The 21,627-nt window shown below is 37.6% G+C and overlaps 5 protein-coding genes and 1 long non-coding RNA gene across 6 annotated transcripts in view; 5 read left to right on the top strand and 1 right to left on the bottom strand.

The window, feature by feature from the left end:
- LOC135168701 (angiotensin-converting enzyme) overlaps window positions 1–4,271 on the bottom strand; it is a 32,786-nt gene extending 28,515 nt beyond the window's left edge. The window contains exons 1-3 of the mRNA XM_064133149.1: window positions 3,946–4,271; window positions 3,099–3,458; window positions 595–753 (exon numbers count right to left, since the gene is read on the bottom strand). Coding sequence (XP_063989219.1) covers window positions 595–753; window positions 3,099–3,458; window positions 3,946–4,005 — 579 coding nt within the window. The 5' untranslated portion in view covers window positions 4,006–4,271. The remainder of the gene's footprint in view (window positions 1–594; window positions 754–3,098; window positions 3,459–3,945) is intronic.
- LOC135168741 (uncharacterized) lies at window positions 638–7,329 on the top strand. Its single transcript, XR_010300087.1, has 3 exons — window positions 638–775; window positions 4,667–5,469; window positions 5,665–7,329. It is a non-coding gene; the product is annotated as an uncharacterized LOC135168741 (long non-coding RNA).
- Window positions 7,330–7,791: 462 nt separating this feature from the next.
- Window positions 7,792–10,285, top strand: LOC135168738 (chymotrypsin-1-like). The gene is made up of 5 exons (XM_064133214.1): window positions 7,792–7,891; window positions 8,534–8,690; window positions 9,287–9,533; window positions 9,794–9,931; window positions 10,001–10,285. The coding sequence occupies exons 1-5, from the start codon at window positions 7,843–7,845 to the stop codon at window positions 10,169–10,171; spliced, it is 762 nt and encodes a 253-aa protein (XP_063989284.1). The 5' UTR covers window positions 7,792–7,842; the 3' UTR covers window positions 10,172–10,285.
- Window positions 10,286–10,406: 121 nt separating this feature from the next.
- Window positions 10,407–12,526, top strand: LOC135168732 (chymotrypsin-1-like). The gene is made up of 5 exons (XM_064133201.1): window positions 10,407–10,925; window positions 11,220–11,391; window positions 11,457–11,700; window positions 11,999–12,136; window positions 12,254–12,526. Exons 1-5 carry the CDS (start codon window positions 10,880–10,882, stop codon window positions 12,416–12,418), a joined length of 765 nt encoding a protein of 254 aa, XP_063989271.1. The 5' UTR covers window positions 10,407–10,879; the 3' UTR covers window positions 12,419–12,526.
- Window positions 12,527–13,577: 1,051 nt separating this feature from the next.
- Window positions 13,578–15,066, top strand: LOC135168648 (chymotrypsin-2-like). The gene is made up of 4 exons (XM_064133068.1): window positions 13,578–13,638; window positions 13,818–13,980; window positions 14,418–14,661; window positions 14,733–15,066. The coding sequence occupies exons 1-4, from the start codon at window positions 13,578–13,580 to the stop codon at window positions 15,018–15,020; spliced, it is 756 nt and encodes a 251-aa protein (XP_063989138.1). The 3' UTR covers window positions 15,021–15,066.
- Window positions 15,067–16,851: 1,785 nt separating this feature from the next.
- On the top strand, window positions 16,852–20,771 carry LOC135172126 (chymotrypsin-1-like). Its single transcript, XM_064138448.1, has 4 exons — window positions 16,852–16,998; window positions 17,078–17,252; window positions 18,056–18,299; window positions 18,578–20,771. The coding sequence occupies exons 1-4, from the start codon at window positions 16,944–16,946 to the stop codon at window positions 18,884–18,886; spliced, it is 783 nt and encodes a 260-aa protein (XP_063994518.1). The 5' UTR covers window positions 16,852–16,943; the 3' UTR covers window positions 18,887–20,771.
- Window positions 20,772–21,627: the final 856 nt, after the last annotated feature.

Below are 21,627 nucleotides of genomic sequence, written 5' to 3'. Positions count from 1 at the left end.
TTGATTTACTGTGACCGTTAATTTTTCCAATAATTTAATAATTACCATTATTATGGCTACCAGAAAATTGCAACTACAATAATTATTTCTAAATTGAACTGATGTTTGAAAAAAATTTAGTTTGACAGTTTTGTGTGAAGGAATAATTGTTAAAAAATTACAAAACAATTTTTTTTATTACAGAATCAATTTTCTCGCAGTGGGACTAAAGATTCCGTTCAATCAGTCAAGTTTTGATTGAATGTCTGAACTTCATTGAATAACTTGTTTCATTAAATATTCTGTTCATGTAGGATTAATTTCTCCCGAGAATTCCCGCGGCCTTTTTTTTTAAACGAGCAAGTGTGAGCACAAATTCCGAACCCATCAATTGAAACTCCGTAAACCAGTCTCCTATGCGTTTCACTCCGCTGCACAACTATTTCTCTCTATGCACACCAAAGCCAGCGGTACAAAAACACTTGACTCCTGCAGCTATCGGGTATTTCTCAGTTACGTTATTCATTCTCCAGCCAGTGACCTGATTTATCGATGACCTTGATAGAACCTCCATGAAAATAGTAATATGAAATACTTCTGCGGTTAATTACTCACTCTGTCCAACTGATCAGGGGGCAGGGCTGCGGGACCCACCACAGACAAGTACCTGAGACGTCGCCTGAGGAAGGGATCTCGCTGGTTCGTTGGATCCAATTTAGACAGAAGATGCCAAGCGTGATTCTGGAACTCTGCGTACAGTCGTTGCGACTCCAGCTGCAATCAACATATTAATTCGGTATGATTACACAAGCGTAACTTCCGGAAATGAATATTTTACCCTGAACTGTCATGACTGAATTATTCTAGTTGTTTCATATAAGAGGTGACTATTTTGTTCAAGTCCAGTGTTCTATGTCGAGTGTGAAGAATTACTCTGACGAATTTTGACAATTTTTTTGCGAGCTCCAACTGATTTTGGTCGTAGATGGAAAGTGACGCAATTTTTCCATTATTTCGCAGGGAAAAGTGGTTGAGAACAATTTTAGACTGTTACAGATTTTTTATGGAGCATTCGGGAATTTTTATCTTATGTTTCAGTGAAAAATAATACTATCGCCACGTCAATTTTCCGAGTCACTTCCGCAGTTAGTAAGCTACCTGAGTTCTGTATATTTTACCGAATATTTTTGGCGCATATTTTTTTTCGAAGGGAACTCGTGAGATGATAAGAAAATTTTTAATAAAACTAATTAAATATTGTATGGGAGATAATCTGTGTAATTCCACCACTTTAACTCTACCATTAATTCGTTAATTGGAGATACGAGGAGCTTTTTCCCAGAGCTGCTGTAACATCTTTTTTATCTCCAACAGTTCATTCCAGAAATTTAATACGTTTGTAACGAGTGAATGGATAGTTTGTTATGGTAATTGGAGTGAGTAGCATTTCAAGTTCATTTCTGCTTCATGATTGATCGAAGACTGATTATTAAGATAATTTTAGTATTTATCTCGGGTATTGCATCGTGAGAAAGCGCAGTTATTGAACTTTATCACTGCAAAACAGGAAGAGTGCGAGCGTTACACAATGCGCCGGTATCTGTTGATAAGAGAATGTGGGTGAGGTCCCGTTTCTACGTCAGTTATTGAAGGTTTTTCAGTCTTTCAGCTTCACTTTCTTTTGATGTTTTCTTTCATCTTTTGAAATTGACGCGAAGAGAAGAGAATGGAATAATGACATTTCCGGAATTTTTTATTCATGAATGAATAAAGATTCGATGATGGGGCTTTTCATGAGGTAATGGTGATAATTGTTAGCATCACAATCACGCGAGTTTCTGGAAAGCCTGGGGACATGGATGGGGCATTGTGAGTGGTTCGATGGCGCGTACGAATGTTCGTGCTGAGTAGATAAAGCTCTTTGGGTTTGTCTGTTGGGCAATGTCTTAATACTAAACTGTTGTGAGTTGTGGATTTGAGACAATGGCAACACCTGGGAACATTTCCCGTATTGAGGTGCACGTTAAGCGGTTGATGATGATGATGGGGAAAAAATTGTGAGGGTGAGCATGAGGGAATTGGGAACGCGAATGCTGAGATCGGGTCGAGGACTCTTTCGTTTGTATGAAAAAATGTCCTGAATTCAATGGGAAATTTGACAATTTATTTTGAGTTAATTGGAAGAGAGAATGAGTTGAAGATTTTTGGACGGACTATTTTTTAATTATTGGCGAAGCTGGTGGGTTTACGACAAAATGGATATTGTTACTTAGACCTATGAATTTTTGAACGATGAAATATAAGTAACACTACTAAGTTGGGAAATAGACGTTATACCACTGGATTCAGACAGCGATACGTAAAATGTTTTGAATAGATTGCAAAATTGGAAAGAAAGAGCTGATAATTTTGCCAAAAAATTCTTCAAATCAACTCAAATCCATTATTCACTCGTTATTATTCATTTTAGTAGCCAACTGAAAATAATTCACGAAAATTAAGAAATAATTTTGTTGATATTTGTAAAATTCGAGAAAAGCCATTCGATAAATTCCCTTGAACCCTGTCCTTAAACCAAATAGCTTAATGATTTCCTTCTCGTTTGTGCTCATAAAATTACTTCATTAGGGAGAGTTCTTTAGTTCAATCGTCAATTGACCGGAAATAATTAAAAGGAATGGGCGCCGGCATAAAGAAACTCCCAAACTTGATTGAAAACTTTCGTTGCGATATTTCACTGATAAACGTCCACGCCAGCAAATCAAATATTGTGAAAATGAGGTATACTGGTAGTGTTATCAGGACCAATGTGGAACGATCAACCTATCATTATGTGGGCGAGTTTGGTAAGTAAAAAGCCGTGAAAATTACTGTCACGTGTTGGTCAAGGCCAGACGAGTGCGTTTTAGGGTGAGTTTGATCGACCAGGGCTACTTGTTTGAAATACTTTATTTTTAAATAAATGACCATTCAAGCAAATTTGTGTGTTATTTATACGGAGGAAAGATTTTGTATAATTGTATTGTTTAAAAAAATATGTAAAGAGCTGCCGCGAATATTCGTTATAGTATTTTATGTCTTTTGGGGAAATGGGCAAAGGGTAAAAATGTTGGACTCACCGCTTGGAGTTGGGTGTATTCGTTGACATTTGTCTCGTATTCCCACTGAGCAGCGACATTAGCACTGCATCTCTCAGCTCCCTGGAAGTCCAATTTAGCCAAAATCTGTCGCCAATCAGCGTCAAGAGGTCTCCTACCAAAATTCCCTGGATTTCTATCATAATCCTGTGGATTTCTGTTGAAGTTCTGTTGATTTCGATTATAATCTTGTGGATTTCTATTGAAATCTTGTTGGTTTCTGTCGTATTCTTGTTGATTGCTATTGTAATTATCATTAAAACGATCGTTACCGAGGGGAGGGAGGTCTAATTGGCAGGAGACTAGATTCAGCAGTGAGATAAAGACAATAAATCCACGAATCTGAAAGGAAATAAAGAAAAATATTTACAAAGACTTCGTTCCCCTGTTCATGAAATATTAATTGAGGGTGTATTTGGGGTGATTGACAGCCCTTCAAGATATCATGAATAATCAATAGACGACCTCGAAAAAATTATAATTATCGAATGAATTCCCACCAATCGATCAATAGAAAAGGACATGCCATTATCCTTTGTTAGAGCCTATCAAACTAATTGTACGGATGCAAATTAATGAAGTCAACACAAGAATCGATTGATCGATTACCAATATTCTCTCATTTATGTCTCAAAAAATATGACACAATTCCCCATTAATTTTCATTCCAAAATTTTTCATATTTCTATCAAAACTCGTCTGATCTATCTTCCAATCTAATTTCAATAAGTACTTGTCTCTTCATGATTCGTGTTTTTAGAAATTAATCCATCAATCGGAAGAAATAGAAGTAATGAATTTCAGCCCTTCATTATCTCATGAAACTTACACATATCCAAGTACTCTGTCCCAAAACGACGACGCGTACCGGTCGTTGTAGCACCTCCATATCGTCCGAATAATGTAAAAAAAAAATCTGCGAACTACCACCTCACACCTCCATACACCCGAATTTTATTGCCGATAACTTAATAACGAGGATCACAGAAGTATTCACAATGACCACCGAAAAATATCCTTGAACAATAGCTGGAGTACTGGACAGCTCTTCAGTTGGTAACGTTACTAAGAGTGACATGGGCTCGCACCTATACATTTATCTGCGTGCGAGGTAGTTCGAGCGACACAAGAGGTCATCCACGGTTGCCAAAGAGGGGGAGGCAAAACTATGACTACTAAAGTAATACTATTGCCCGCGAAGAAACACAAACGATGGGGAGGAGGAGTACATAAGAGGTGAATAAAGAGTGGTGGTGGATCAGGCGTGCGCGACACAGTAGAAAAAAAAAACAAAATAGGAAAAGAGAATAGAATAAGTGAAAATGAAAAGAGGGAGAATATGACAGAAGTAGGGAGGAGGTCAATTGCAACACTATGGCTAGTTTTTCTCACGTCTTCTGTGTCGCACAAGTCATCCCCCCCGTCAACGATACCTCAGAGGAACCATTGTTCCGAGTCTAGGTGGTTCGCGGTAAAGGGAGGAAGGGGAGGTGGACAATTGGAGAATTATGGGGGAATCATATTTACAACAATTTGTTTTTTTTTTTCAGTGCTCTGGTGGTGAGAGACTCTGGGGATTACGTGGATTTAATTATGCCGGAAGTGATGCATTACAAGATCTTTCGTTCAATCTCGCAGTCATCAGATGAATCATTCGGTAATTTGTATTCTGTGGGTTTCGATGAGACTAATTGTAACGATTTATAGGGAGCGGGTGAGGGATTGAACCATTTTTTATTCTACTTCCTGAATCATCAAACAGAAATCGCCAGTTCCCGTGTGTTCTTTCCTTAAATTACGAGTTATCAATCACGAGAATTCTCCAATACCCAGTCGTGTACATTTTGGAAGTCTAGAAAAATGTTCACCCAAATATTTTCCCCGAATACCAAAATTATGTAGAGATTAATTCAGGTTCCCTTCCTACCCAATCCTGTCCAACTATTTGCGATGTATGAAGATCTGGAACGTTCCATAAATCTTCCACTTCCTATGCAAAAAATCCGTCGGTACTATCAATATCAGAGGAACCAAGGGACCACCTTCTTCGTAAATCTCTAATAATATCATCTCAATCAATCAAGTAACCACCAGCTACACCTGCCCTTGACCGTTCTCACATGATTCATAAGACTGCAGCATTTATGGCAGTATGATGTGAGAAATCGTAATGCAGCCGATCCCCTTATTAACAAATCAACAAACATTGATAATTCTCGGGAGGAGGCTGATGAAAAAAGGAGGGGACCTGAGTGACAAAGTCTCGTATGTTAGAAAAAAGGACAGAACAAGGCGCGCCCACCTCGAGGACGGGCTGGCTCTCACGATGATCTGGAACGCCGCAGTAGGTTAGGTACGTGACTGCACCGGCCGGTAGTATCCGAAGACCTTGACGTCCTCAGCTCAACAATTTACGTATATTTCTTACGTATGTAATGGCGCAAACTGACACGAGTTTGCGTAACTCCAGAGGCTAGTTCTTACATGCAACCTCACCATCATTTCCCCTATTTTTTTCCTATTCAATTTTTTTATTTCGATTGTTTAGTCTGGCCAATGATGGGGACGATTCTTCGGCGATACCGGACATTGCGGATCCCTTGGGGCTGGTAGCACTTGACGGTGGTGACAACACGTGACAGAGAGAGTTAGACCGATGTGGAGGGAACGGAGACAATGCTAATAACGGTGAAAGATAACGAGTGACGGTCCCACGAGTGGCAACACATCGTGTCCCATCAAATTCCCAGCTGGGTTCAAGACCACTGATGAAGAAAAGTTAAATGGAGATTTTTCAGCTAATATAGTAGACAATCGTGGTGTTGGAATGGAACAATGGTCATGGGGATGTAATTAGGGGCCTCCAGTCAGGTGGGGGGGAGTTGTCGTGTTTTTAGAATAATTTGTTGAACGATTTTACTTTCATACAGTCTGTTTTTAACTATTGTTTTTAAGTATTTGTTTTCTTGAAGATATTTGAGAGCCTAGTCGATGTTACAATGAGCGTGAGCCCGGGAATTACCGGAGTTGTTTTATCTAGACTTTTTGAAGACAAGAAGCACACAATTGAATAATTGAAATTTAATGATAGTTTATTATGTAATCAGAGGATGAAAGTATCATCTGACGAATGTTGCTTTATAATCTGGGCTCAAGGCGAGGATTATAATCTTCTTCTTCAAATGAATTTTTTTGTCGGTGTCTGGACTGTTTTATGTTATTGGGTCAGAAAACACCGGGTCTAGTGACATAAATAGTCTAATGGTGATGATCGGTAATGGCTGGACGATTGGATTGATTCGTTAGCCCGACTATTGCAATCGATTTATAACCCAAGGAACCCCATATTTATCGCAGAAATTTCCCTCACGAACCACCGTCTGCTACCATACGTCACTCCATTGCCGGTGATAGCGTTGGAGGTGTCGAATGAGATAACGCTATTCCAACAGCACGTCCACTGGGATATTAAGAACATCAACTAGTAGAACATGGTGGCCTTCTCCAAGGTGCAGGTGTTGTTCATACCGTGGGAAAATAGAGCGACGACCTCGAACGCGGAATATTTATAATTAAGTATGCGAAACTAGACTGTAACACTTGGATATCAGTGACGGTAAGAATTCTTAGGAATCAGTCGGAATGAATAGCTAAATAGATTTTAAAAAATTAGTCGACTAGACCCATTCCTCAAGAACATTGGTTCCTTTGGACTTGATCCTACAGTTTTCCTATGGCATGAAGATGTAATTAAAACATTACATAATGACCGCCATTGCTGGAGCTACAGCAGACTTTTATCCTCCATTTAATTAGCTGCAATGGAATTGGCAATTAATAAAAATTCCGTTTATCATTAGGACATTAAATTAATCATCTCCGTTTGCCCATTTTATAATTGAATTCTTCCAAAAGTCCAATTGAGTCAATTTTGTTCAATTAATCTATTTAAAAACAGAAAAATTGAGATGAATTCCGTAATGATTGTCATCCGGTTGATTTCTTCTTACATAAAAACGAATATTATATCATCCCAAAGTCATGCATAAACTAAAAGATAACATCTTAAACCAATCAAGATAACGTATTAAATAAATACTCTTCGTTAAGTGGGTAATGAGAGAAGTTATTAATGAAATCGTGTTAGAGTTATCTCGAAAAAACCTGCGGTGAGCGATTCTCGACGACTCACGTCCTTCCTGGCTTATGAATCACTGCGTGGGAGGGGGGTGGGGTGGGAGAAAATTCAGGGGAAAAAAAATCTGGAAAAAAAGTTTTATAAACCATAAATTGTGTTTAAGTGAATTTATTCTTGTTTAAAAAATATTCACGCATCGCTGCACTTGTACCACAATGTTTTCAGCACGTCCTATTATCATGGACACGAATCCGACGGATTCCACCTTCGCATCAAGGTCCCTCACGGGAAAAACAATGCGATGGATGAACTGGAATGAATTGCAGATTGGCTTCGTAGATGTATGTTTTATGGCTTTATGAGCTTCACAACAGAATCATCATGACAACAAGTTCCACATCAACGTGAAGAAGAGGTAAGTGATAACTATTATAATCGAAGGAGTTTCACTCCTGTGTAATTCTAGCAATATATTTTCATATGAGGAAACCAGCATAATGTGATTAATTGTATTTTAACGTGTGTTAGCGACTGTAAGAAATATTTCCTATTGACAGTGGTAGTTTGGGTTGTAGTTGATGGACAACCATGATTCTATTAGGAGTGTTTCTTATGCGCTACGTGGCATTTGTGAACGGTATTGTGAATCATCTGTGGAGAAAATCATTGGCGTCATCCAACATTTTCCGCCAGAGTGATAGCATGATTGAAAATATTAATAGTTGTATTGCAGTTAGAAAAAAATGGCATTTCGTGGATAGATTCGTATGCACTGGGTGTAATATTTGGCTGAAATTTTTGGTGCACCTCTTCGAAATTTTCATTAACTAACAACAGTGATATTTTGAGCTGTGTTCCGTTAAAGCTGTTCCTTTAACGGAAAACTCAGAAATGAAAATCAAAAAAATTCAGGTAAATAAATTTGATTTAATTTTGAATTCCTTAATTTATACTAATTGGGTACAACATTGAGAACAATTCGATATTCTGATTTTTCTACTGCTGAGTAATTTGTAAATTCATTAAACTTTCTTTGAATTCGATAATATCCAAATTCTTTATTCCAAACGGATGCATTCGGAATCAAAATAGATCTGGATTAATTCCATTAAAATATGAATTTCCCAACACCGAATTCGGAATTCAAAATTGAAGGGGAATTGCGAAATTATTAAAGTGAGGAATAAGTACGCCGTAAATTTCAGCCAAATAGTTCGAACAGCGTGGATAATCAATACGATAATTAGCGCTCGCTAAAATGGGAAATTTCGATTGACAGGCGATGATACAACTACCGTAGTAGGAGGTAATACATCGCCAGATCATAAATATCCATATCAAGTGTCTCTCCGAACTGGAAATCCCCCTCAGCACTTCTGCAGCGGTTCAATTATCCATGAAAAGTGGATTCTAACTGCTGCTCACTGTGTTGATAAGTAAGTATTGAGATACCATGTTTGATAATGACTTGAGACGGATGAATAGAGGAGAATATAGTGATATAGGACTTGAGTCATGAGGACAAATCCATGCATTTCTGTATTTGAATTCGTGTTACCCGTCCACAGGAGCTGTTAAGTCATAGTAGTAGATAAATCCATGCGTGGTAAGACCATACTCGTGAATTGAAACTTCCAACTTTTAGCTATTAAATTTTATTAAATCCAATATGAGCTTCTTTTAATAAATAAATACTCTCTTTGCTTCAAAGTTCTTACTAAGGCTGTACCGTCTGATTAACACTTTCCCATTAATACACGGAAATAAATTTTGCATAAAAATTAAATCTCTAGAGGGCGCAACGTGGGACGAAATGACAATCAATCATTTTTTAGGTCAAGTTTTGTTGGAGAAATTAGACTTGAGAGGCTAATTTTTGTGATAAAACGAACCTTCGTCCCTCATTACCCCCCCCCCTCCCTGGAGGTCAAATTTTTACCTAAAATTTCGGAAATTTTTGGAAAAAATCGTCCTCAACAATTCATATTATCCTCACCTCGATTACTTTGAACTTATCATGTCGATCGTGCAGACAGGATTTGTCACAAGCTATTGTTGTCGCTGGTACCAACTACTTGACCGAGGGAGGTGAGAGCTACAAAATCTCCTGCTGCATCGTTCATCCGGATTACGAGGACTGGCACTACGAAGATATCGCACTACTCCGTATGGAGAAACCCATCCTATTCAACAGCTTCGTGGTACCGATTCCATTACCTCAAGAGGATATCACGGACTTCTCTGTTCTTGCTAATTTCGCTGGATGGGGCCGAACAGAAGTATACCTATATCACTGACCATTCCATTGAATCAGTACTGAAGTGGAAAAGCGTAAGGGGTGGCAATCATGAGGAAATTCAATCAATTAAAATTCTCTGAAAACATCACTGTATAGTAAACATCTCTGGGGCGGGGGAGGGGGGGGGGTGAGAGGCTCTTATCCTTTACCACTTTTGTATTTAGTAAATTTGTAATGGATGTTTAATTAATCCTCTCCTGTGAGTATAATTTCTTACAAAAACTCGATTACTTCATCTAGAATCGTGGAGCAATTCCCAATGAACTCCAGGAGATAAAATTGAAAATCATTTCCTTTGAGAATTGTAAGAAAATGCGTCGGGAGATTACAGAAGAGCACGTCTGCACGTTGAATGACCATGGCCATGGAACCTGTCAGGTAGGTGTCCTTATGAAGATAATGAATTCTAATTTTTTTCGTGGGATATTCTAACTTTTGATTCTTCAGGGAGACTCTGGGGGCCCTCTAACAGTCAATGGTGAGCAGGTGGGTATCACGTCTTACTCAACAAGATACTGCGCCATCGGTTACCCTGATGTCTTTACCAAGGTCTGGGCTTACACAGATTGGATCGAAGAGGTTCAGGAGAAAAATGCAACGACTGTGTGTGCTCGCTGAAATGAATTGACTTAGGAGAACTAATAAAAGTGCAGGAACATGGAATCTCGAAGTTTCCTTTATTTTTGAATGATCAGTGGAACAATGAGTGTGAATAAATTGATTAATTATTTATTATTGGATTATTTATTTGCTTGAGGGGGAAATATATCATCGAAATTTTTCGATAATCGTCGATAATTGAAGAGAAGGACTTTGTTTAGAGACAGAAAGGTCATAATTTCGCTATGGGCTCGAATATGCAATTCGATTTCATTAAACATATCAAAAGAACGTGAACTTGAATGAATTTTTTGCAAAATATTTCATTCGGAAGTTTTTTTTTTCTGTACAATTAGCGAAATGGGATTTTTATTTGAACAAGCTTCAGGAAGATCAAGTGGATATCCCGATATCAAAGCAATCGACGTTGGAAAAACCGATGATGCCACGGCTGTTACGAAAATGAACATCAGTATTGTCACGCACTAATAATCAGCATCAGGTGATAAAGGCACCAATTTTTATCTTTAATCAGCAACTAAATGATAAAATGGTGTCATTATGGACCGAGTGTATCATATATTTCAATCATTTTCACAATATTTTGTCTACTAATCTCGCCAAGAATAGATAGAGTTGATATGATGGGTAGTATAAGAACTCATCATTGTCACTTGATTTGATCATCTGCTCATTACAGCATAATTCTCAGTTCCACCTCAAGCAATGATTGTGTTGAGCCTTCTTGTGGGTTGGTTGGCGTTGGTTGAGGGTATGTGTATCATATATCTTTTTCATTAGATCATTTTTACTCCTGAAAGACTTCTATATTTTGCATGGGAAAATCTGACAATACAATTCATTTAAATTTCTACTTCATTCAATTTTTCGACCGTAAGACATTGGTTTTTTCGATTAACCGGGTTAATTTTATTAAACCATGCCAAATAGTAATTAATCCTCGCATTATATCAACGAGTATTTTAAATAATTGTTCAAAGTTCTATCAAATTTTTTTCAAATGTAAATTTTCTCTAATTTAATTACACGCAAATTCCCTCCATAGGTGCAAGTTTGTCTGCACGAGTAATCGGTGGATTAGACGCTCCGGACCATAAGTATCCTTATATGGTATCTCTGCGCCGACGATACCCTTCAGGACGGCCAGATTTTCATTTTTGTGGTGGTGCAATTCTTGATAAACATTGGATCCTGACTGCTGCTCACTGCGTACAGGGGTAAGTGTGCAGAGTAATTCATGTGATTGGATAAATTACTTTTCACATTCTTTTTTTCATTTCAGAAATTTGAGTATTGCATACGCCGTTGCTGGAACTAATTATCTGTCTGATGCTGGTGAAAGCTATAAGGTTTGGTTTAAAATCACCCACCCAGATTATAATAATTTTCTTCATGATGACATTGCACTGGTGCGCATTAAGGGAAGCATTGAATTTAACAAGCATGTGCAACCGGTTAAATTACCCTCGAGGAGCAGTAAGATATCGAGTTCCTCAGCTGTCTTCGCTGGATGGGGACGAAAAATGGTTCGTTGATGACTGATTTAAACAAAAAAAAAAACGAAACGTGAAGAGTCTTTGGAAAATATTCTTAACAAATTCTTTTCCGGAGATGTCTCCAGACAAAAATCGTCGTCTGAAAATTTGTCAATAATTTCTTGGGATCATCAGAGAGATTTTCTAAAATCTTTCTATGATTCTTATAACGATTCCTCAGTTGTCTTCGACAGACAGAAATTTTTTTACGTCGATTGCCATTGTGAAATAAATATTTCTGTGCGGTTTTTTCAAATGATATTGGACTCAGGTATTTTTCGATTTACAGATTGCAGGAACTTCCTCCAATGCCCTCCAAGAAATATCATTGAAAATCATCTCCAACGACTTCTGCAATCTCTATTTCGGTGGCATCACAGAAAGACATACCTGCACCTTCAATAGGGCGGATGAAGGAATGTGTTTCGTGAGTCTTTTCCCTTATCAAGAAATTTATGAATCTGCCGTCATGGCATTCATATTATGAATACTATTTATGCTGCGATATTAAATTACGTCGTAATTCATCGGATTTTGCTCTCAGGGGGATTCTGGTAGTGCTCTAGTTGCTGATGGAGTTCAAATAGGTATCGCTTCTTTCGTGAGACCGTGCGCCGTTGGATACCCTGATGTCTTCACCAGAGTGTCAAAGTATGTCGACTGGATTAAAGAAGTTCAGGATAAATACGCACTTATATTACCTGATTGATTGAATCTACAAAATAGGACTGACTTAATTCGATCTGGATTTGTACATTTCTCATTGTTCTATGTAATGTAATTGCAGTAGTGAGGAAATATTGATAATAAAAAAACAACTCATCATAAATTTTGAATCTGCGTTTACATTGATTAAAATTTGATGGATTTTCTTTGATCAATCGATATGATCGATTCCTCTGCCTCAGACTCCTTGATTTCATTTGAATGAGGAGTGGTATTATTAAGATATGAAAAGCTGCTCTTTTATTGCCCATCTATGTATGAATATTATGTTCTAACGGAATATCCAATATTTACATACATTGTATGTAAATTTACATTTGTATACATGTTTTGAATATATAAAGGGCTTTTTAAAATCTGACCTAATGACTTTGAACGACACAACCTTGACGATAGACCCAAGCTGTTGGGGACATTTTTTTCCACTTTCAGTGGACACAGAACCGATTACGTGAGACCTAAATTTTTTGACGTCATCGCCACTAGCTTAGTTCAAAGAAAGTGCGGAAATTGTGTCATTGTCATGAAGTTTCCTGCCGTTAGATCTCTTTACGGAAGTGAAATACATAGACCCGTCGAGACAATGAATAAAGCCTCCATGTCCATTTTCCATTTGACTGCATATTTGTGGTTGTGTAAAATTCAGCATCGAATTTTTTGTGATTGGATGATTGAGTGTGGTCTATTTAAAACTAAGCATTTATCTCTTGCTGAAAAATATCAAAAAATAGACAGATAAGTTACATCTTTAATTTAGATGACCAGTAAATGTTTGCTGAGTGCTGTACAATAATTTTTCTGCTAATTTATTTGCAAATTTTCTTCTAAACTGACAGGTTCTTCAAGAGTGAGAAGCAAATGATGCTGCGACGTTCGAAATTATATTCTCATGTTACATCATTCAAGAACTTCTCACTGGAAAAAAATCGGTTTTCCAGTGTTGACTGAAACAGAATTATCTTGATCAATAACACGTTTTAATGACGAATATCGATCATCATCCGATAAGTCCGGGTAATCAACGAATTATTGCTCTGAGCGCTCCGTTATCAATTCCAAATTATAAGTGTTATTGATCAGTTATCAAAATAATCCAGGTCACTGTACTATAAAAGGACAAGTTTTTTGCGAACCGTATTAAAATGTCAGCAGCCATGATTGGCTTTGGGATATTTTTGAGCGCCCTTGTTATTGTCGTCAGCGGTCAGTTTGATCAGAATCACTAGTTTTCATTTAAAAGCCCCGACTTCTATAATCTCCTCTAAATTACTAAAAAAATTAGTGACGGGTTTCTGCACATGAGTGGCAGCTTCCTGAAATTTGAATAAATTTATTCTCAGTGTAAATTAATCCATCCCTCGATCTGTTTCTAATTCTTTCAGGTGCCAGTGTCAATAGAGATAATGCTGTGAAGAACACCCATCCCTATCAGGTCTCTTTCCGCGAATGGGTCCATCCTGACCCCCAGGACGAGTACGTTCACATCTGCAGTGGGGTAATTATCAACAAAAACTGGATTCTTTCTGCGGCATCATGTTTCGAAGGGTCAGTAGCACAAATAATAATATTCGAAAGGTCATGAATTACGCAATCCATACTCTCCTTCCCATTGGGTGACATAAATTTTTAATATTGAGCGATTTTTTTTATAATAAGAACACCTGTTAAATCTATCGATGGAGAGGAAGAGGGGTTGGTGTTCCCTCCAGAGAAGGATAAACAGGATTATGAGGGAATTTATTATTATTTTTACACAAAGCTTCTACTTAAAAAATTTTTTTTTCAATACAAAAAAATGATAATCGTTCATATTTGATTTATGTTAACGCCATATTAAATATACTAGTCATCAGGCAATTCATTAGCTACTGCAAGACCTCTGATCACGGGTCCCCAATTAGATTTTGTTTATTTGTTAAAAAAGATTACAAGTGAAAAAGTCGTCACATGACGGTCTGCATCCCTTAATTTCTGTATTGCAGCCGTGACCTCGGCTATGTCTTCGCAGCTGTCGGTACCGAGGAGGTGACCAACAAGGGCCAAACTATCGATATTGTTTTCGCAGTGCTCCATGAAGATTACGACAAGCCCTACAACGACAACATCGCACTAGTTCGTGTCGCCGGGGATATCGAGTTCAACCACACAGTTCGTTCCATTGATCTTCCTGCTGATGGATACGATGATTATGACAAATTAGGAGAAATCGTCGGATGGTTTACTGTGGTGAGATTTCTCTCTTATAAGTTCTGATTTGGTTTTCAACCTTACAAATTAAATGTCTGAAATGCTTCCAGAAAACGGATCTGTCTGTCAACAACCATCTTCAGAGTGTCTCTCTGCCAATCATACGGAATGATAAGTGCGTTAAGTCTCGCGATATTACGGAAAAACATATCTGCGTCCATGACGAAGATCTTGGCGACTTTTGTCATGAAGATAATGGCGCTCCATTGATTGTTGATAATGTTCTCATTGGTATCGAGTCTTACGTAGCGCCTTGTGCTGGAGGATTGCCCGATGTTTTCACACGCGTTTACAGCTATAGACAGTGGATTGACAAAGTTATTAAACAGTTTGAGTAAATATTGCAATTAACATCCTTCGAGTATGACAAAAGTGAATAAAGAGCCTGATCTCACAAATAAATAATTCACATGAAGGAAATATAACATTTTATTAGAAAATTTACCTTAATAGTTATCCTAATGAAAAATGAGCCTCTTTATGCAATTTAATAGTTAATGAGCCTCTTGAATTATTTAATCAATTGTGTGCTGAGTCAATACCGTTGATGTAGCAGTAGTTCCTGGTGCTCTGGTGTCTGGGACTCTCAGGACTATTTAAATGGCTGACATTTTAATGGATGACATTTGCGATGTAGCGCAAATAAGTGAATATAAATAGAGATGTAAAATTCGTGATAGCACATTTGCCAAAAGACAAAGCAGCAGATTTGCGATCTGGCGAAGAGACACTACTTGGTCACCCCCGTAACTTTCAATCCGGAAATATTTGCATCGATGATCTCGATATTTGCAGCTAGAAAGCTCATTTGAACGTGAACTATGTAATCATCGAGCAAAGACCAGTATTTCTATTCACACGACGTTACTCGCGGATATTTTCGCTGATAATAACACATGTAATTCTATCGACATTGACAACCATGGCGCTCTTCTGACTGTCAACATTGTGGAAACCCATTCTAACGCTTGCATAACGCGTTATGCGGGTCCTCCACTATTTTCACTCGGGAGACACTCGTAAGACTTGGCAATAATTCAAATAGAAATCTCTTGTTGAACATTTCTCGGAAGATAAATAATTGAGTCATTCATTGCTTATAATACTGAGTCGTTAATTTTAGGATGATATTCAATAAAATTAAGCCAACGATTTTAAATACTGTTGAGACACTTTTAAATCGATTATTGATAAGTCATAATTGCAGAAAAAAATCATTTAAAGTCCGATTTTTCCCTGGCAATTACTAGAATTCAGAAAAAATCCTATAAATATTTTCTTAGATGTTCCATTAATTACAAAAAAATCATAATTAAGCATTGAATATTCTTTCACTGGAAATGAAAAATTATTACGAACTCTCATCTCCATAATGAAAAATGTTATCGAACTTTCAGTGAAATCCGAAGTTTCATAATTCTTCCTCTACAATCACATTCAATATGACTCTCATCGACATTACTGGCCATCTGGCCCTGAAACGTTAATTTTTTTCAACACCTTAATTTAGCGACATCATAATAAGAAAAAAAACTTATTTCCATAAGGTACTTATATATCCTGACAATCACAGACATGATTTGAAATCACAAACATATCGTGATCGTAATTATACTGAGCATATCTACATAAACCCTTAGACCTTACGCTTATCTGTTCCTAGGGTGATGTTTTCTCCTGATTTTTTCTTACATTGATATCTTGTCACATGAAATTCACTAAAAAAGCATAAAATATTACGTGTCACCTACTGTACACAACAGTGAATGCCATTCCAAAAATCTCACTTTGAATCTCGCGACCCTCCTCACAACTCAGTACGTCCATTAAGCCCATCAAGACCCTATTCTCCCCGAATCTGCGCGTTCAGTGTCTGCATGAAAGAATCCCGAAACCTTAAAAAAAACTCCCTACAATCCAAAAAGGGAAGAACTAGCAGGTCATTCTGCCGATATATGTCACGCACTCCTCCCAAAATCTCATCCCATTCAGAACTCTTCCCGCAGTGATCAGCCACCACCTCTGGGAATCCATTATTTGTTCATGACAGCGCACTAATCCGTCATGCTGTACAATACAGTGACATTGATTCTCTGAGAAACTTCTTTTTTCTATTCTCAAAGATGAGAATCACTGGCATGACAGCACGCAAGCCTCGTCCCGTTCCCCCTTCCACTTGTAGTTGATCAATCGAAATGACAAACACTGATTAGGAAAGAAGTATAAAACTAGGAGCGTCTGCGAAACACCCAGCATTAATCATGGTGCGAATGGTTCCGTTGGCGTTGCTGTTGAGTCTTCTTCTTCAGGCTGATGGTATTAACTAATAGAAAATGTTAATAAACTAACAACTGATCTGTCACTATCACTAATAATTGAACAATTGCCTGTGCAGGAGGGCGCGTCAGACGGATGACAGGTGGTACAGAGGCACCAGAGCACAAGTACCCGTATCTAGTGTCCTTCCGACAGAGTGAAGACCCCAATCAAACGGACGAGTACTATCATTTCTGCAGTGGGTCTATTCTCAATAAACACTGGATTTTGACATCTGCCTCGTGCTTCGCTAAGTATATAGTTGTACTTTATTCCTTATTTTTTTTAATTTCGATAAGCGACGAAGGGGAGGGGTCCAGAGTCTCCAACTACTTTGGCCATTGTTTCCCTCTCGGTGGAAGTTCCTCGAACACTCCCTTCTTAGGATGTAGATTTTTTGTTTTGACGAACTTTTTTACAAGAAGCGTGTGAGTCGCCCGAAGGTCTTCAACCTTCTGAATTCACTGAGAAAAAATATTTCTTGTCCCAAGAATATTTACTACGATATCTGATAATATAGAAATATTTTCAATAAATTAATCATTAAATTCTTTTCAATGACGCGTTCATGAATATTGATGATCATTTTGTGGTCCGGAAAGACCACAATCAGACAACAATTCAACAATTCGATGCAACAACAAATTTAACAATTTTAATTGCTACCACCACAATTTAAATAAACAGACGTCCATATTACCCCGCCCTAAAATATCAAAGATTGTTTTGTCAGTAATGAAATTGTTCGCAAAAGGAATTAGCGTACGTTAATTAGTGCGAAAAACATTGGCAATAACATTTGCCAATTGGAAGGCATCTCCGTTTGCCCCTTCATTACTCAATTCAAGTATTTACCAAGTTGTATATTTTCTCCTTTCGCGGGTAGAGAAGGACAATCATGTGACCACTGAAATTGGTCACTGGAATTGGTGGTAATTATGTTACCACCAGCAACACGTTGTGCAAATATAATTAAGCGAAAAACGAAAAAATTACCAATCGATCTTAGCATCTACCTTCTATGGACCACTACCTCAGTGTTGATCATTCTCCACAGACGAAATCCCAAAGTAACGTGGGCCGTTGTCGGTACAAATAACTTCTTCAAGGGTGGAGATAAATACACAATCGACAGGGTAATTTTCCATGAAAATTACGATAAACGTTATCGTGACAATATTGCAGTTGTCCGTGTTGCTGAGGAAATCCAGTTCAATGACAATGTGCAACCAGTGACACTGTACACTAATGAGTTCACGCGATATGGCGAGACGGGCACAGTTGCTGGCTGGTCTGTCAAGGTGAGAGTTATGATTTTCTTCCTTATAAGGAAAATGGTATCATATTTTGAGAAAAAAAAATGGGCTAATTGTCTTGCACACACTCCAGTTAAGTAACTCGAGGATGTGTGTGTTTTTATGTTTTTACTACCGAGAATTCCAAGAGGTGCATTTGCATCACAATAGCCCTGATGAGTGTTGCCATCGTGCTGAGTATTTTTTGAGTTTGAGGATATTCTCAATGCTACTACAACGAAGTGAAAATGCGAATTTTTTTACCGTATCTTTTCGAATTCCAGGATAATCTCATGTTGAGCGACAAACTTCATGAGATCAACCTCCCAATAATTTCCAACGAGGAATGCAAAAAGGATCGGCGTGGTTACATCACCGAGATGCATATTTGCACTTATTTCAACAGCACTGTGGGCCTCTGCTTCGAGGACATTGGTGGGCCCTTGATCTTCGAGGGTGCGCAGCTGGGCATTGCGTCATACGCTATTCCCTGCAGCCTGGATTGGCCCGATGTCTATACGAGGGTCTCCGGTTATCTCCAATGGATTCTGGATAATGCAGAATCTGCAAAAACTACTCTTAATTTCATATGAAATCATTAAGTAGAAAATTGAGATAAAGGATGAAATCAAGATCAGTGATTTATAATAGTTTAATAATTAGATACGTGTGTTCATTTGTGGCATTTATAATCGCAATATTGTGACCTTTCATGAAAAATCGAAGAATGACGTTTCCGCTGGCCTTTCCGGGAATTCGATCAGCCAAAAAAAAATTAGTCATTTTTCATTAATTTGTTGCCGATGACGCTTTACTGCAGCGCCATTTACTGACTCACTCATTTTTTTATTTTAAATATTCTCTTGACATTATTTATGTTGGAGAAATGCGACGAGCCTGCGGACGTTAAATCCATGAGTTTCTTAATCTAGAACGAAGATACTATTTAAATAGAAAAATTTCAAAAGGAGAATTACGTGATGGGGATTAAATGCGTTATTTCTCTGAATATAAAACAGAAATAATTTCATTGCAACCAAAATAGATGATGTTTCATATGTTGTCATCAGCTTCATACATTTCATCATAGAACGCTTTCATTAACCATTCGTATAAATTAAAAACTATAATGTTGCTATTAGTTCCTGCCCTTGTAGACTGTCCTTGTGGTAATCCCCGAGAAGGACATTTAGAGACTCGTTTTCACCGTTCCTCCGTCGCAGATGGTCGAAGGTGTGTGACCCAAATTTTTTTTACATCATTACAACTCTTTTCACTTAATTCCAAAACACACGGAAGAGCCTCGAAATAAATAAAGACATCGTTCACTCGGAACTCATAAATTTAAAAAATTTTCAAATTCTAAACACGTATTGAAATTTATGAACAGAGACAATGCAATCATCAGCCGTGAATGGGCTCGGAATCGCCGAGATTTTTTTCGCAAAAATTCATAATCCAATAGTTTACGACTTTATGGTGATTAGGAGTTTATGAAAGGAACATTTGTTTGAATATGCATGGCATGCGATGTTTTCTACGACAAAATGCATTTCCCGTTTTCGGGAACAAAAACTAGTCACTGGGTTTCGAAACATTTACTTTACCCACGACATTGTGCATTCGTTTGTCGCATAAAACTGTACACTGAGTAGTAATGATCTAATGCGCAAGCAATTCTAGCCTTTATACTGGCTTGTGGATGTATTGCTTGAACGTTTTTCATTTTTATGTGACACGAGACTGCATTAAATTTTGGTCTCTTCCATTAAATTAATGTTTCTAACAAAGGACAATATATTTCCATACGTCATTGAAGGTAATTCACCGAACTTCCTAAATTATTGATCAATTACTTATTGACAATTAATTTTGTGAAAGAGGTACATCTGAAGATTACCTTTTGATAATTTGACAGATGCACAAATGTAAGAAAATAGCACACGCCATGCATGGAGGCAACAGTTCAGGAAAAATTATGGGACTCATAGTTTACTTCTCGATTACGAAATCGGCTCGGAAAAATTTATGTAAGACTATCGTAATTTTCCACAATCTATTCAGGGAAAAACGCGGAACACTTCGGAAAAATTCTGTTATTTCAGGTAAGAATTACGTGACAGTTATGTAAAATTGCCTGCCAGCGTATTTTACTCTAAACTAACAAATAAGAACGTAATTTTCATTGAATATTATTCCCCATGCGTTGAAATGAAATTTCAATTTTTTTGCAACATAAAATAATTATACAATTTTCCAAAAACGTATTAATGCGGTTCCAAAAAAATCCCTAGCATTACCCTAAAGCTTAACCCCTTTATAATGCTCATGGTTATTAAAGATACTGAAATCGCGCTGAATGACAAATAAATTAATATTCTGGGATGATTTTTCTTGATAATCAAATTATTCTGATTATTTTTTCTCTCATCAATCGAGTTGCAATCGAATTGATGAATAAATCGAATTACTCCTTTCCATGACACCGATCAAAAATGATTTCCCACCCGCATAAAAGCTTCACCACAACAAAACTCAATGACGTAACTGAATTATCCTCATACTGAAGTTATAAAATTACCGCATTGCGCATACTGCGATTACCCACCGGGATATTGGAATACCCACTGGGCTTTGGTTTGCACTGCGGTTGTTGCACTCATCCCCTCGTTATATTAACGAGATGTGCCACCACGAGACCCTCCTCTTGATTGTCATCGCGACAACGACCCGTCAAGCCTTCAGCGACTCTTTAAATTGATCTCTAATGCATGGTTCCATGCCCAGAGTTACGCAATAATTCTCAGTATCATCGGTAATGGGCTACACGCGATCTACAAGTCAGAAATCAGGTTGATTTTTTATAAATACTTGAGGCAGAAGCATGTTTTCTTCTAAATGAGGGATCGCATTATTTGACATTTATCTCTCTAATTTTTATCGCTCCAGTTGTGTCACTGTAAACATCGCAGGGCCGTAATTGTAAGTGATGGAGAACCGATGCAGAAACACGTTTACTGAATTCTGATTCTCTTCGGCGAGAAAAAGCAACAGTGGAAGCGACTATTTGCATCAATTTGCTATCATTGCGGTGACAGCCGAGAAAATGGAAAGTTTATCAGACTGCAAACATTTATTATCAATATCCACCGCAGATTCAGGGACTAATGGTGACGAAATGAGTTTATGGAATAAAAAATGGGAAATGTTGGGAGAAAGTTCGGTTGAGTGACAAAATTGACCGTGAATTCATCTTTAAATCGGCGAGAAATTTCGTGTGCGGTGGTGATTTAAAGTAAAAACAGATTCCGAAAAAAATATTTGTGGGACGTAT

This window comes from Diachasmimorpha longicaudata, chromosome 1 (genome assembly GCF_034640455.1).
Source record: "Diachasmimorpha longicaudata isolate KC_UGA_2023 chromosome 1, iyDiaLong2, whole genome shotgun sequence".
Lineage (NCBI taxonomy): Eukaryota > Metazoa > Arthropoda > Insecta > Hymenoptera > Braconidae > Diachasmimorpha > Diachasmimorpha longicaudata.
Note: the sequence above shows the minus strand (reverse complement) of the source record. Positions and strands in the feature narration are given on the sequence as shown.

Coding starts and splice junctions, on each gene's coding strand:
- LOC135168738 (XM_064133214.1), top strand. CDS start 7,843: ATGATTCTATTAGGAGTGTTTCTTATGCGCTACGTGGCATTTGTGAAC. Junction 7,892..8,533: donor CTACGTGGCATTTGTGAACG/GTATTGTGAATC, acceptor TTCGATTGACAG/GCGATGATACAACTACCGTA. Junction 9,534..9,793: donor CTGGATGGGGCCGAACAGAA/GTATACCTATAT, acceptor TACTTCATCTAG/AATCGTGGAGCAATTCCCAA.
- LOC135172126 (XM_064138448.1), top strand. CDS start 16,944: ATGGTGCGAATGGTTCCGTTGGCGTTGCTGTTGAGTCTTCTTCTTCAG. Junction 16,999..17,077: donor TCTTCTTCTTCAGGCTGATG/GTATTAACTAAT, acceptor TTGCCTGTGCAG/GAGGGCGCGTCAGACGGATG. Junction 17,253..18,055: donor TCTGCCTCGTGCTTCGCTAA/GTATATAGTTGT, acceptor CATTCTCCACAG/ACGAAATCCCAAAGTAACGT.
- LOC135168732 (XM_064133201.1), top strand. CDS start 10,880: ATGATTGTGTTGAGCCTTCTTGTGGGTTGGTTGGCGTTGGTTGAGG. Junction 10,926..11,219: donor TTGGTTGGCGTTGGTTGAGG/GTATGTGTATCA, acceptor TTCCCTCCATAG/GTGCAAGTTTGTCTGCACGA. Junction 11,392..11,456: donor GCTGCTCACTGCGTACAGGG/GTAAGTGTGCAG, acceptor TTTTCATTTCAG/AAATTTGAGTATTGCATACG.
- LOC135168648 (XM_064133068.1), top strand. CDS start 13,578: ATGTCAGCAGCCATGATTGGCTTTGGGATATTTTTGAGCGCCCTTGTT. Junction 13,639..13,817: donor CCTTGTTATTGTCGTCAGCG/GTCAGTTTGATC, acceptor TAATTCTTTCAG/GTGCCAGTGTCAATAGAGAT. Junction 13,981..14,417: donor GCGGCATCATGTTTCGAAGG/GTCAGTAGCACA, acceptor TCTGTATTGCAG/CCGTGACCTCGGCTATGTCT.